The sequence below is a fragment of the Neolamprologus brichardi genome, chromosome 10 (assembly GCF_056152115.1).
Source record: "Neolamprologus brichardi isolate AB-2024 chromosome 10, ASM5615211v1, whole genome shotgun sequence".
NCBI classification, from domain to species: domain Eukaryota; kingdom Metazoa; phylum Chordata; class Actinopteri; order Cichliformes; family Cichlidae; genus Neolamprologus; species Neolamprologus brichardi.
Genome location: NC_142113.1, coordinates 8,498,898 through 8,513,196, shown reverse-complemented (window position 1 = coordinate 8,513,196; position 14,299 = coordinate 8,498,898). Strand labels below are relative to the sequence as shown.

Genomic DNA, 14,299 nt, shown 5'->3' with positions numbered 1-14,299 from the left:
ATTCACATGATGTAGAAGTCAGTGAACCTGATTTATGATGTTACTTTATTTATGATGTTACTAAAGAACACTTTCTTCATGAGATTACAGTGGGGCAAAAAAGTATTTAGTCAGCCACCGATTGTGCAAGTTCCCCCACTTAAAATGATGACAGAGGTCAGTAATTTGCACCAGAGGTACACTTCAACTGTGAGAGACAGAATGTGAAAAAAAAATCCATGAATTCACATGGTAGGATTTGTAAAGAATTTATTCGTAAATCAGGGTGGAAAATAAGTATTTGGTCAATAACAAAAATACAACTCAATACTTTGTAACATAACCTTTGTTGGCAATAACAGAGGTCAAACGTTTACTATAGGTCTTTACCAGGTTTGCACACACAGTAGCTGGTATTTTGGCCCATTCCTCCATGCAGATCTTCTCAAGAGCAGTGATGTTTTGGGGCTGTCGCCGAGCAACACGGACTTTCAACTCCCGCCACAGATTTTCTATGGGGTTGAGGTCTGGAGACTGGCTAGGCCACTCCAGGACTTTCAAATGCTTCTTACGGAGCCACTCCTTTGTTGCCCGGGCGGTGTGTTTTGGATCATTGTCATGTTGGAAGACCCAGCCTCGTTTCATCTTCAAAGTTCTCACTGATGGAAGGAGGTTTTGGCTCAAAATCTCACGATACTTGGCCCCATTCATTCTGTCCTTAACACGGATCAGTCGTCCTGTCCCCTTGGCAGAAAAACAGCCCCATAGCATGATGTTTCCACCCCCATGCTTCACAGTAGGTATGGTGTTCTTGGGATGCAACTCAGTATTCTTCTTCCTCCAAACACGACGAGTTGAGTTTATACCAAAAATTTCTACTTTGGTTTCATCTGACCACATGACATTCTCCCAGTCCTCTGCTGTATCATCCATGTGCTCTCTGGCAAACTTCAGACGGGCCTGGACATGCACTGGCTTCACCAGCGGAACACGTCTGGCACTGCGGGATTTGATTCCCTGCCGTTGTAGTGTGTTACTGATGGTGACCTTTGTTACTTTGGTCCCAGCTCTCTGCAGGTCATTCACCAGGTCCCCCCGTGTGGTTCTGGGATCTTTGCTCACCGTTCTCATTATCATTTTGACCCCACGGGATGAGATCTTGCGTGGAGCCCCAGATCCAGGGAGATTATCAGTGGTCTTGTATGTCTTCCATTTTCTGATGATTCAGGTCTCATTTAACGCAAGAAGATGTTCATTATGTTCGCACTCATCTCTTTCAGAATTAAATAGACAGTAAATCAGAAGAGGATTTAGGACATGACTACCTTTGTCAGATCAGTCAGATCCACCACTTACTTTAAACTTCAAAAGGGGATTCCACAAACCTGTAGGTCAGGACCACTAATTCTGGTACTGCACAATATTTTTTTCTTTTTTTGTTTTTTAAATTTCTCTCACCAACAGCCAAACTAAATTAGTGACTATATCTTTAATGAGGTCTATCCTGGCACCAGGTGTAGATCTCCGCACATCCTCTGGAAAACCATCCTCAAACCAGGGTGCTTCCATATTTTGCGGGGAGAAAAGAGAGACTTTTAATCAGTTATTCAAAACAGACCTGAAGCATGTTTGGTCAATTCAGTTTGTCCTAATAGAACACACTTCAATCAAATGAGTGCCATAGCAGTAGATTTTGATCCTGTCTCTTTTAGTTGGACAGAGTACAATGAAGTGATAGTGATGGAAGAATTGGTGATAGGGTTTTCTTTTTTTATCATGTTGCACTTGTGTGACTTGGATCTGGACCAGTATGCTGTAAAATACATGGACGCAACTGATCGAGCAGAGGAAGGCTGAGAAGTGGTACAGATGGCAGTAAACAGGAAGACCGTATTCATGAGGGCATGCATAGGTGCATGTACGGTAGTGCCAGAGTAGCGCCATGTGACACCAGTTCAAATTCTCTCACCGAGTCACATGGAACTTTTGGCCTGAGTCTGCATATTCTACAAACACTCCCTAGAAAGCTCTCCCTGCAGAACAGAAACGAACACATTAGCTGAAGTCTGGCAGACATACTACCCCTTTGTCTAGCTCAAAGGCAGGCACTTTTCATTTAGTCCAACTGAGAGAACAGCCATATATCATGCTGGCAGGCATGTGACTGGATGTATGATAAGAGAACAATCCCTTCCCAATCAAACAGCAGTCGTTCAGTACAGGCAAGTAACAGCAGTGAGCAAAGACACACAGCCTCCCGACAAGCCCAAAGTGGAATCTACTTAAGACTTGTTGCACTACCTGTCCCCGTGAGAACAACACAGCATTCTCTAAAAAGTGAGAAACACCCAAGTCTCGCTGGGTGTTTCTCACCAGATTTTGGAAAGTTATCCCTCACTGTTTACATTGCAAATTACAGGCCATCTGAAATCAACAAGACAAGGTGACAGTGAGAGCTGACATGTTAGCAAGGACAGAAAACTTTATTTGACCAGATTCCATGCAACTTTACAGCCAAAATTATAAAATAAGTAAAGGCAGCTTGACGGATACATGGAATGCTAAAGGGTTAAAGTCAGCATTCAGCATCTACCTGGGGCTTGCAGATTTAATAAAGTTCAGCATTGCCCAGGATATCTTTTCCTTATCGGGCTTCACTGGAAAATACCTCGATAAGACCCAAATCCTGCTTTGGAGCACAAGCTACTGTAGCATTAAACCAGCAGCTGTCGTTACCACAACTACGGGTGTCTCCAGAACAACTACAAGTCACTATCAGCCAAGACTTAACAATAACATGGAAACCTTGGCATTTTCTGCTTTAACTGTCTCAGCAGTGGCTTGCAAATAATGCAAACACCAGAGCACACACTGGAGACCTGGCACACAAAAAACACTTCCATTAAAGTGGAGGGAACTGCGTGCATCTGCCATCACTGGACAGGTTGTTATTGTTCTACTTGTTAGCCGCTGCATATCTGATGTTGAAATGTTTACACATCCACCACTTCACTTACGGTCCAGCTAACACTAATGCACGCGTGATGGGTGGTCCGTGGCCAAGATGAAAGCAGCCGATCTGATCACGTCTGAAAACTGCTCTGGAGACTTGAATCAAACCGTCTTTGTTGTAGTAAAATCTGACATTTGTATTTCACTTTGCAAATTCAATAAATCAAGCTTGGCATGAAAGTAACACTAAAGCCCTTCTGAGAAGCAGAGGAGGAAAAAAAACAGGTCAAAAACAGGACATGTTGTTTGTTGTTGGGAAGTGACCATGTGACTCCTAGAGACATAAAGCATTTTTTGTCAGCAGTGCTATCTCCCTGGTTCTGGGGTTACAATATGGCTTTTGTAGTCATGCAGCACTGAAAGATCTAAGTCACTTTGATCCCGCTTAATAGAGTTTGGTAAATGATCTCAGTATGGGAGCTCCACCTCATCTGCGCGGACACACACACACACACACACACACACACACACACACACACACACACACACACACACACACACACACTGTGGACACACTCATGCTTTTTCACACACACACAAATAAAGGATCAGGCCGCTCCACAGGTGAAAGCTCTTCCTCTTGCGGATCGCTGAGCCAAGCGTTCAAGCAGAAAAGTAGAAAATTTGCTTCTGCTCTGTGCTCCCTGCACATTCTGTCTTAAACAGTACCACACCATACCTCTGATTTAAATGCATCTGGGGGTTTTTGCATCTCATCATACACTGATTGAATCAACCTAATGTTACTAGGAGCTGCAGTTGGCGTTTATTCTTCAGAGCCATATTAACGAGAAAAGCCCATGAAAGTGACTAAAGGAGCTGCAAGGAGCCAGGGAGGGAGTGAGCAAGAGGGAGTTTGTTACGCAGCGTTTATCTGTGGTATGGTGATGACTCTTTTCCTCCAGCCTCTCAGCAAACTAAGCGCTTCCTGCCTGGTTTTTTTTCAAACAGCCATTTTTGTCCTTGAAACTAAAGCACACGCAATGAATTACAACTAAAGAGCTGTCAAGCAACAAGAGAGGGCTGGTTAGAGCAGAGGAGGTGAGGAGGAGGAATTCAAAGCCACACTGTTGGGGGAAAGAGGAGCGAGACAGGCGGCGAAATGAAAAACTGCAGAAGAGCTGCTGGGCCTTTGATGTGAGCGCGAGCATTAAGCCTGCTCTCGCCACCGCAGGCAAGGCTGAAGTTATTAGCAACTGGCTTCACGACCAAAACGAATACTGCTGACTGTGTAGACGACAAGAACAACTGAGGTCCAAAATTATTCATAAGCCCCTAATCGCCTTTTAAATATCCAAAGTAAACAGCAAAGAAGCCGATCCAACCTTTAACAAACTGTATGCTCTCAGCGATATGCTGCATATCTACAAGAACAATCTGTGTTGTAATGTTTGTGCTATGAAAAGCTTTTAGAGAAGTTTGAAGTTTGTTTAATTTTGCTCTTTTAATAGTCAGAGAGATTGGAATGCACCAAGATGAACTGTTCTCTTAAGAGAATTTTCTTTTTTCCCCTCAAGAAACCCACAAAATGTTGTGATGTACACAAAATCAAGAGTCTCGCCATGCTCATGGCTCCACGAGGGAATTCCTGAGCTAAAAAGAAAAAAAAGTGATCCGATGATTTTAATTTAGTGTTTGAGAATTTTTATTTTTTGACCACAGTAGGAAGTTTAACATGCTGATGTTTAGTGTGGATCTTATTTTGTCACGAACACATCTTACATTAGTATATTTAACTTTCAAAAACACACAGGACTGCTGCCTCCCGAGCGACAACCTCGTGCGAATGTGGTCAGGTCGCGTGCTAATCAGAAGTTTGGTGGTTTGAGCCCTCTGCAGGCTGAAGTGTCCTTGGGCAAGATACTGCAGGATGCATCAATCAGAGTGTGTGTGTGTAAGAAAAAAGCAGTAGAAAATCTAAAGGCACAGAATAAATAAAAAGAGCTGTGTAAATGTGGCTTACAGCACAATTGCACTTTTGCATAAAAAAGCAGAACAGGAGTCTGTTTAGCATCTGAAGAGGAGTACTGAGCACAGTTACAGGACAAACAGTGCATCTTAAGGGAAGGACAACTCTATAGCCAAAAAAGGCTACATGCACTGTTCTTTGATAGGTTTACATTTTGTTGTCACAGAATGAGCTTCCTCACAAAGACAGAGTCATTGTTTATTTGGCTGGAGCTTCACCAGATTTGATTACACTTTTGTTGTCTTCATTGGTCAATGTGACACCATTTCTCAACCACATTCATAGGCATCTTGTGCCAACATGCAGTGAAGTGTGCAGTACTGACAGGCTGTGCTGGTTGTGTTTACAACTAGTGGCAGTGAGGCAGATTGTTCTAGCTGCAGATGAATGTGTAGAGAGTCATTACCATCTGACAGAGAGGACAGCACCTGAGAGTAGGGGTGGTGGGAAAAAAATCGATACAGCATAGCATTGCAATATTTTACACAGCAATATTACACTATACAGGGACACCAAACATGGATATTTAAATTGATCTAAATACTCAAGAACAAGAAAACTATGAACAAGAGTGCTCACCTCGGGGACCTCTGTCCTGAACATTAGCCGAGGAAACTTACATTAACTCAGCTCAAGCAAAATCAACCAATCAAACTTCCTAATTCAGAGCAAGCTAATAGCTAAGTCGGTAAAAACAGGACAGCGAGCTTCTTATATGTGATTGTAATCAATGTTTTTTTCACATTCTGCAGCCAATATGACTAAACATTTGCCCAGAGCTTAAGGATGTTGAACCATGCATGACTTGCACAGATTGCCTGATAGGAGGCAACCTTTCTGCAAACAGTTGCAATCTGACTTGGACTGACTGAAGTCACTCTCAGAGAGATTGTCAAAATTTTGTAAATAATTACTATCTAATTTATAAACAGAGACAAATTGCCAACCTGGTGCCATTGGTCTGAAGGAGACTTTTTTACTGAGCACAACTTGAGGGAGCTTAACTCAGCTGGCTACCAGCTGGTTGTGTTCTGGTTTATATTCCTGTAGAACTGAAGGCTACTGAGCATGTAATGTAATAGTTAAATGTGAATTTCTGTCAATGTGTTTTTCAATGATATATTACAGTTTATTGCTGTATTATGAGAAACAGATTGCATATAATTGCCAACTGACCCCATTAAATTGCAAACTGTTGTCAGACTAACTGTCTCATGGCAACATTTATGGCAGGTTTTAGTGACGTGCTGGTGTGCTTGAAGTTGTGATAAGCACTTACCAAACTGGGTTGTCAATTATACAAAAATAAGATTGATTTAAATTACAGTTAAATATACATTAAGAGAAGAAGGCAGTCCGATTCAGATTCTAACTACAGTCATTAACACCTCCCTCTAACTCTGTCATTTCTGGCAAAGGCAAATGTGGACTTCACACGTTGTTAACAGCTGTTAACTGCTGGGAATTGTTTGCAGGTGACCTTTTATGCAGTGTCACACTAATTGAAAATGCACATACATCCATCTATCACTACATACAAAATTGTGCCAAAGCAAGTCTTACATAGTTAACAGACAATAAAATCATCACTCATTAATTATACATCTTTTCAGTCAACTCATCCTTGTGAGCATAAACTTTAACCTGTGGGAAGATTAAAAAAAAAAAAAAAAAGACAGCCAACTTTCCCACCAGTAGCATATGAATCCTTATGCCATATGGTACAATTGTCATCTGTTGCAACATAGTTCTCTGTAAATCTCTATAAATGTGGCCTTGATCCTGGGGGAAAGGATAGCTTGGCCTCCACACCCGCTATGGATCAGCAGGCTTTCCTCTGTACTTCCAGTGGATCGGTTTCAACTGGAAAGAGACAGGTGCTTCACTTGACCTGAGTTGTCAGGACAAATTCAAAAAAGGTCACGCAAGATACGCATCTCACAGAGAATGCAAAAATGCCGCGGTATTCACGACTGTTAAACCTTGGATATTTGACATAATTAAATTCCGCTGACCCTGAAATTGTCTGGACCCCGTGTCAGTTGTCCTGCCATCAAAGGAACATATATGTGTGTGTGTCTGCTTTCACAGTCGGCGGTGACTCATTCCTCTCCACTGTAACACATGTGTGGCTACATAATGGCACAGCTTTAAAAGGGCCGCATGCTTTTGCTGCTCCTTCGGTGGTTTGTGTACTAGGGAGGGACAAAAAAAAGTGCTCAAAATGAAGAGCGAGACAGAGCCTCTGTGATTAACATTTAATTCAAGAGTGCGCATTTCTAGCTTTTCCACTGCCCCACCGAGTGTGTGTATGGAGTGTGTGAAAACACACACACATGAAAACAGGCAGATGAAGCCTTGACTTAGTGTGTGTGTTTACATGGGTGTGCTACAAAAAACATGGAATTAAGCATGCGACTCTTTTGTAGATGTATTAGGGAGTGGCTGAACGAGTGAAGCAGTGATAGTAGCGGAGAAACAGAGACCATCCCTGGTTATTTGCATAAGGAGAGCTATGAAAGGGGAAACAAAAACGTGTTGTATAACATTCAAGAATTCCAGACGTGATCTAATGACTAAAAAAGAAGGGGGCCAGCAGGATTAAGAGATTTGCCATGTTTCCCCCCTACCTGCCTCTCCCTTCTTCCATGTCCCCTAAGGAACATCTCCACAGCCATCTCTTGTGGAATAGGGCAGACAGGACAGCGCTAGCCCCTGCTTCCTGTGCTGCAGGCTGCAGCTCTCTCAGTTCCCTGCTCAGGAGAACACATTAGTCCACAATTTGTTTGATAGCCTGGACACATGAGGGGGGGTCTGTTTAATGCATGAGTTAGAGGAAACACATTACTGTAGTGTCGCTGAAGGAGGAGACCATTGCAAAAGACCACATGGAAATAAAAGAGATAAAGTAGATGATGTTGGAATGCAATGATTATAAGTAACAAATGGGCTTGTAGCCAAAAATGATATATTCTCTTAACTTTTGTTCCATTTATTTTTAATTGATTTTCTAAACTGTTCCACTGCAACTGTCTAAAAGAATGACAGTAACTATGCTGTCACTCATTTAATTTGGACTGTGTTGCTTTTTTTGAAGCTAGATGCTACCTAATATTGATGAAAGTGTAGTGTTCTAATTTACCAGCTAATACTGGCAAGCTTGGATAGCAACCTGTATCCATAAACTGTATGGGTACAATGAAAAACTTTTAAAAAAACTGTCCACAGGGGGTAAAATAATGCACCAAGCAGCGGTCCCCAAACCCTGGGCCTTGGACCGGTACCGGTCCGTGAGTCGTTTGGTACCGGGCCGTGAGAGTTGAGGCTCAGGTGTGAAATGTATCGTTTTCTAGATTTTTATCGGTTTTTAGCGTTATTTTGTTATCGTTTTTATCGTTAACCCGGTTTTCCTGGGTCTTTTCACGTGTGTTATGAATAAATCTTCTTTTTACACTACGGATACTAGTTTTATTTTGTTGTATTTATCCGCGACACCTTAAAGGCCGGTTCGTGAAAATATTGTCGGGCATGAACCGGTCCGTGGCGCGAAAAAGGTTGGGGACCGCTGATGTAAGGCTTGGCACTTTAACATGTGAGTCTGTGGAGATTGACTCAGTTTTGGAGCATGCCTCAAGTGCCAGCTGGAGGAACTGCACCTGTGGAACTTCCACGATTCATAAATTTTCAGATCTGGATGTTGCCCCTTGGAAAAAAACATAGTCATCCTGTTTTAAAGCATTTTAGCTGTTCATGAAACAGTCAAACATTTAATAGAAAAATATTGAAAAACATAAAATGACGTTCTTTTCTGCCAGTGGTCCAATATAAGTCAACAGGGCCAGTGCTGGCTGGTAACAAAACCAGTGTAACAGTTCATTCATACAATAATCTTTGCATGATCACCACTGAACTTGTTTATAATGTTATATATGATGACTTCAAAGCAGGCTTTTGTTCCTAAATGGCCTCCACCTCCACACAAACAGCCAGTAGTTGCATAAAGCATTCATAATTTTTAAAAAAACAGGCGCTGTGGCAAAGCGGGGGGGAAATTGCGAGCTTATAGGGATTTCATTTGTACCTTTATGCAACTGCCAGTGTCGCCGAGGGGCAGGTGGGACGGATGGTGATGTGATTCTACTGCTGTTAATGTTGAGTTCTCATATGGCGTCCATACTGGTGGACACAGCAGTGCTGTGCATGCCAGACACGAGCGCTGTGAAGCATTCAGAGCAGGCTGCTTCACTGTTACTGTATTTTAAAAAGAAGCATGAATGGCAAATGAATGCCAAATCTGATTGCCAAATGTGGGGTTCATTTCACGAATTTTGCAAACACATTAGCTTGTTTATTATATCATATCAGTATGTTGGCTCCAATACATGAAGCTCACCTGCATTGTTTGCTGCTACGCACTGTTATAAACCACATGCACAAAAGCAAAACTATGTGAGGCAGTGAGGAGCCCTGAGGAGTCCTGGACAGGCTGTTATCTCATCCAGGGAGATAGGAAGTATGGACAGGAAATCTAGAGGGAGGGGGAGGAGAGGGCCCATATGGGAAGTGCAGTGTAAACAGTCTCAGCTTTTAATCATCCCAGCTCACGTTCGGAACTGGACACACTTTGATGTTCTCCCTCAGTACCCTCTCCACCCTCCCCTCCTTAGTTCCCAAACGGCTGCGCTGAGGGCCAGCCGAGGGGCGGGTGTGCAGATAGTGGCCTGGGACGCTTTAGAGAGACGGGGAGGCATTCACTACCTTGTAGGACACTGAGACGAAAAAATGTGAAGTGTTGCACAGTTACCCAGTGTCAAGCCTTAATTATAGCTTACGTATTTGAGGGAGCTCTCAAAGTTCACTTCAACATTTAAAAAACAACAATGCAGAAAAGGAATAAAAGAAAGTCAAGATGACTTTAAGTTAACATAGGTGGAGTTTTAAGGATACCTTAATTGGGCCTGTTAAAAGAACACAGTTTATCTCCATTTCTCAAAAAGAAGTTCCAACAACAATCCTCAAGTTCATCATTGTTTCAGAAGCTTTTGGGCTTCTCCTTTAATCACAGAGTTTCATTTTGGAAGGGAGAGGGAGTCAAAATTCCTCAGCACTTGTATTTGTCCAAATAGTGCTGGCCAGACCCCAGCCAGTGTTCCAGTGAGCGTGTTCATTCAGAGGAAAGGGCACACTTCCAGGGAGATCACAGTTTAACAGATCAGACGGAGACAAGTACCACAGTGAAATCTCATGGCTTCAGAACTTTGTCCCACACATGGTAGCAAACATGATCAAAGCAAGGATGCAATGCAATTCCCAGGCTCAGGGAAGCAACGTATCGATAAAGATGAACAAGCATCTAAAATGACAAAAGATGAAAACTCTGTCAGTCCATAAAAATTTTCAGAAAAGTGGAATTAGGCTTTATAAAAGACATGGATCAACAAGGTTGGCTTATATTTAACACAGAGACGAGAATGCTATGCAAGATGGAAACTGGAACTTTTTAGCCATCAGTCCCCTCGTCCACTGGAAGACAAGAACATAAAGTGGGACCATGAAGCTGCCTGCAGAGGTAACAGAGACCTGTTACAACAGGCCTGAGGTGCAACAAAGAGCATCCTGCAGCATAACACCACCTCTGTGCAGTATGAGAACAGCCAGGGAGGAGAGAGCCTCGCAGGACCATGCCCTCCCAGCCTTGGACAGCAACACAAGTGGTGGTTTGACCCAAGGAAAACAGAGTAGATGTATAACCTATTTGGGCAGCCGAAAAAAAAGAAAAACAGAAAGAAACAGGGGGGGAAAAGCAGGGATCTTATCAGCACAAAATTAGGCTGTCGCCATGCTGACGGTGGCAGAGATAAAAAAGAATGGTTTGAGGGTGGCACTCAACCTTTCATCCACACCTTTAGGGGAATACACAGCTTCATCAAAACCCCGTGTCGCCCTGCAAACATTGCAAAGTCTTAAACAACAACAACAACAAAAATCTGGAAATCCCAGAAAGCTGGAAGTGCTTTGATCTCAACAGCTATGTGATACGCATCCGCAACATGTTGTCAACATCCCACACAGACAGGGTCCAGTCAGATCAGCTTAAAACCGGAGTGGGAAAACAGAAGTGGCTTTTCACTGTGACTAATGCTGGGCTTTTCTCCATCAGAGCATTATAAATCCTTATCAACTATGGCAAACTGCAGCATCTGGCTCACCATTCACAAAACCTCCCACACCTGGTGAGTGAAGAGAGACAAGATCCCACAGAACCTAATATCTTTCGTCCCGTTTCTCTGGAGACGGCAAATAAATCGACACGGCCGAGCTTTACAGCGCAGGGACCTTAATCCACTCTTGAATCCTAAATATGCACAATGAATAGAGAGCATACTTCACATTTGCACAGTTAAAGGCAAGATTTTTAACCTAAAAAAAAACAAACATTAAATGACAGGTTTTATATTGGTCTCGACATGCTCTCATTTTGCAGTCACTGGCCACACCTTGATATTAAATATAATGGGAGAAAGCATCAAATGCCAAAAATAGTCACTGCAAAACAAAACAGTTACCTTAGAAAAGATACACGTTAGAGAGGCTGGCGGACTGAGCCAAACCACTGTTTCTCAGGAGAGAGCTAAAATAGACTGAAAATAAGCTAACCTCAATAACACGTTTGTCATCACTGTTGTTAAAGGAATTCATATGTTCTATCATCACAAGCCCAGTGTTGAGTGGAAAGAGTGCTGCTGTAAGCAGCTCTCAGAAAGGCACACTGTGCTGTAACCCATAGTCTCTGCTGCAGGAGTCTGATGGCAGTGGATGCTGTGTAAACTGTAGGGAAACATAAGTCACTCTACAGAGGGATTGGTGCACTGAAAGAGGTGGGAGTGTAAAATAACTTTCCAATTAAGGCTTTTAACACAGACTAAGTTATTAGTCAAGCGGTGATTGCAAAAGAGGTTAAAGTGACTCTCTTGAGGGGGGTCCAAAGAATAACACTTGCTGTGTTAAGTGTTCCCAGTAGTGTACTATAGGAGAAGTTTTCAGGCTGGTAATCCATATCGGACAGAGCAGAAGTGTAAATACATGTGTTGTAAAGCTGTCCTATCAATACACAAAATGAAGATCAGACATTGACAATATGAGCATTGAGTTATTGATCCAACAGCTATAAAGCTGCTATTCACTGAGCTGAGTAGTCTATGGAAAATTGTTGCACCAGGTGCCACAAAGGTGCTGGGCCACCTGTGCACCAGGTGAGCTTTGAGGTAAATGGACAGTGATGTGGTCATGTAGTGCAGGTACCCTTTGATGACACCCTACCTGCATGAGTTTTCCCTCTGCTTTGCCGGCACTTCCTCCCACGAACACCCCTTCCAAGGTGAGGGGTTTCCCCGTGGGCTCGTGCTTCAGCAGCGTCACCTTGATAATCGCTCGGAGAACCGGCCGCTCGGACTCCAGGCCCTGCTGGCCCAGCACTACCTGCAGGGCCGCCATGAGCAGCCACGGCCAGAGCCCGGCCGGGCGCCGCTGTGGGACGGTCATGGCCTCGGCTGTAGCGGCGGGTCCCGGCCGCACATCTTGGACTTCAAAGCAGGCAAGCACCGCGGATAAACAAGACGCAGGAAAGCGGTATCGACAAGTACACGCACAGGTCCCGCTTTATTCCTTCTGCCTACTTGCTTAACAGATCTGGGCTTTCAAAGCCGGAGGACTTCCATGGTAACTCATAAAACTTCCATTCAACACTAGAGTTAATTCCCAGTCTAACACGTTACAGATATTTATATGTCTCACGTGAAAAGTGATGTCTCACACGAGGAAAAAGCTCCGATTAACTGTTATCCAGTGTCATTAATGTGGGTTGAGAAGCACTGCATGCGCCAGTGCACTGTGAAGACGAGCCGTGCCGTATTAGATCTTAAAGAGTGCATTTGTTTCCACCGGGGTGCTCTTCATCACAGGCGGGTCTATGTCCTCGTCTGGAGGGTGTTTACGTGGTAGCTTAACTGCGGTATCCTCTCCAAGAAGGACGGGGTCCTCTCCTGGCAACTGTGTATCCGTAAATCCTCGGGACTGTTTTTACAATGCAGCGCACATTGGCCACTGTACCTTCCAGTCACATTTTGCGAGCACACAGGAGGCAAAGCTTTAAAAGTTAAACCCGTCCCGTGAGCGCAACACTTTGTGGATAAATCCACCAAAAACGCACGAGAGCGACGTCTACGACTTCAAAGGCTGGCTTACAGGTTGCCGCCGGAGAGTTATGAGGCATGCTGACGGATCAAATGCGGCGCCGAAAAGTTGGGCAATGTTTCTTACAGCCGAGGAGTTGCGAAAAAATAATCCTCGAAGAAGCTGCTCCGTTCAGCACACAGCTCTGTGTAATTATTAACCGAAGCAAACGGGCCGTTGCCTTACTTTGCTTGTAGCCTGGTAATTAAAACTGGGTCCGAAGCGGCTTCAGTGACACGGCCATCAACTTCTTTTAAATCTACCCGTCAGGGGGGCGACGCGCGCGCGCGCACGCATACACACACACACACACACACACGCAGGCTTTCCCTGAGTTCAGTGCCTCCGCTGCACTGTGAGAAATTAGACCCGATCCTCCTGAGAAGAATGAAGGAAATTGACTCGTTTATCAAAACTATCACTGAAAGCGGAGGGGGAAAATCTGCAAAAAGTTAATTAAAAAAAGTTGCCCAGCCTCCTTGTAGTGTTTGTTTGAAGGGGATAAAGCATAGAGACAGTGTACTATTATAACACCGTTCTAGAACTTTACCTCCCGGACTCTCTGTCTCTCCCCTGGGATCTCATTGAAAGTGTCTACCTGCTCCCTCTCCTGCTACTTTCACGTGCTAACGGGGACGGGAGTTTTATCAACACTTCACCCCTAATCCTGTAAACAGATTGTGTTTCAAGTGTTTTACGTTGTTATTTGTATAAGCCATTAGTGGAATTGCAGCGTTAGTATTACATTTTTCTAACGTCACTGAAAATCTATTTTGCGGTAAGAATCAAACGCAAACTAATTTTCTTGCATGTGTAAGAACGTAAACATACAAACAAACAAACAAAAATCGTTAATTTTCTTTTAACGTTATCGTAGATGGAGTTAACGAGGAGCACCTGAATGCAGCATTAGTAAGCAGAAGGCGGATCCGCCGAAAAGCAGCAGTTTCACCAAAAACAAGTAAGTGGCTCCCTCTGGTGTCTACAACAAGCAACACCCCTTTATTATTAATAATGCAGTACACACTAAACATCCAACCATAAACTGTAATCACGTTTATTTAAAATTCTAGTTACATATTTTAAAAAGTACATCAATAGTGAAAA

The 14,299-nt window shown here is 43.4% G+C and overlaps 1 protein-coding gene across 1 annotated transcript in view; it reads right to left on the bottom strand.

The window, feature by feature from the left end:
* rnf43 (ring finger protein 43) overlaps positions 1-13,761 on the bottom strand; it is a 112,508-nt gene extending 98,747 nt beyond the window's left edge. The window contains exon 1 of the mRNA XM_035911466.2: positions 12,281-13,761. Coding sequence (XP_035767359.1) covers positions 12,281-12,502 — 222 coding nt within the window. The 5' untranslated portion in view covers positions 12,503-13,761. The remainder of the gene's footprint in view (positions 1-12,280) is intronic.
* Between the last annotated feature and the right edge of the window lie 538 nt (positions 13,762-14,299).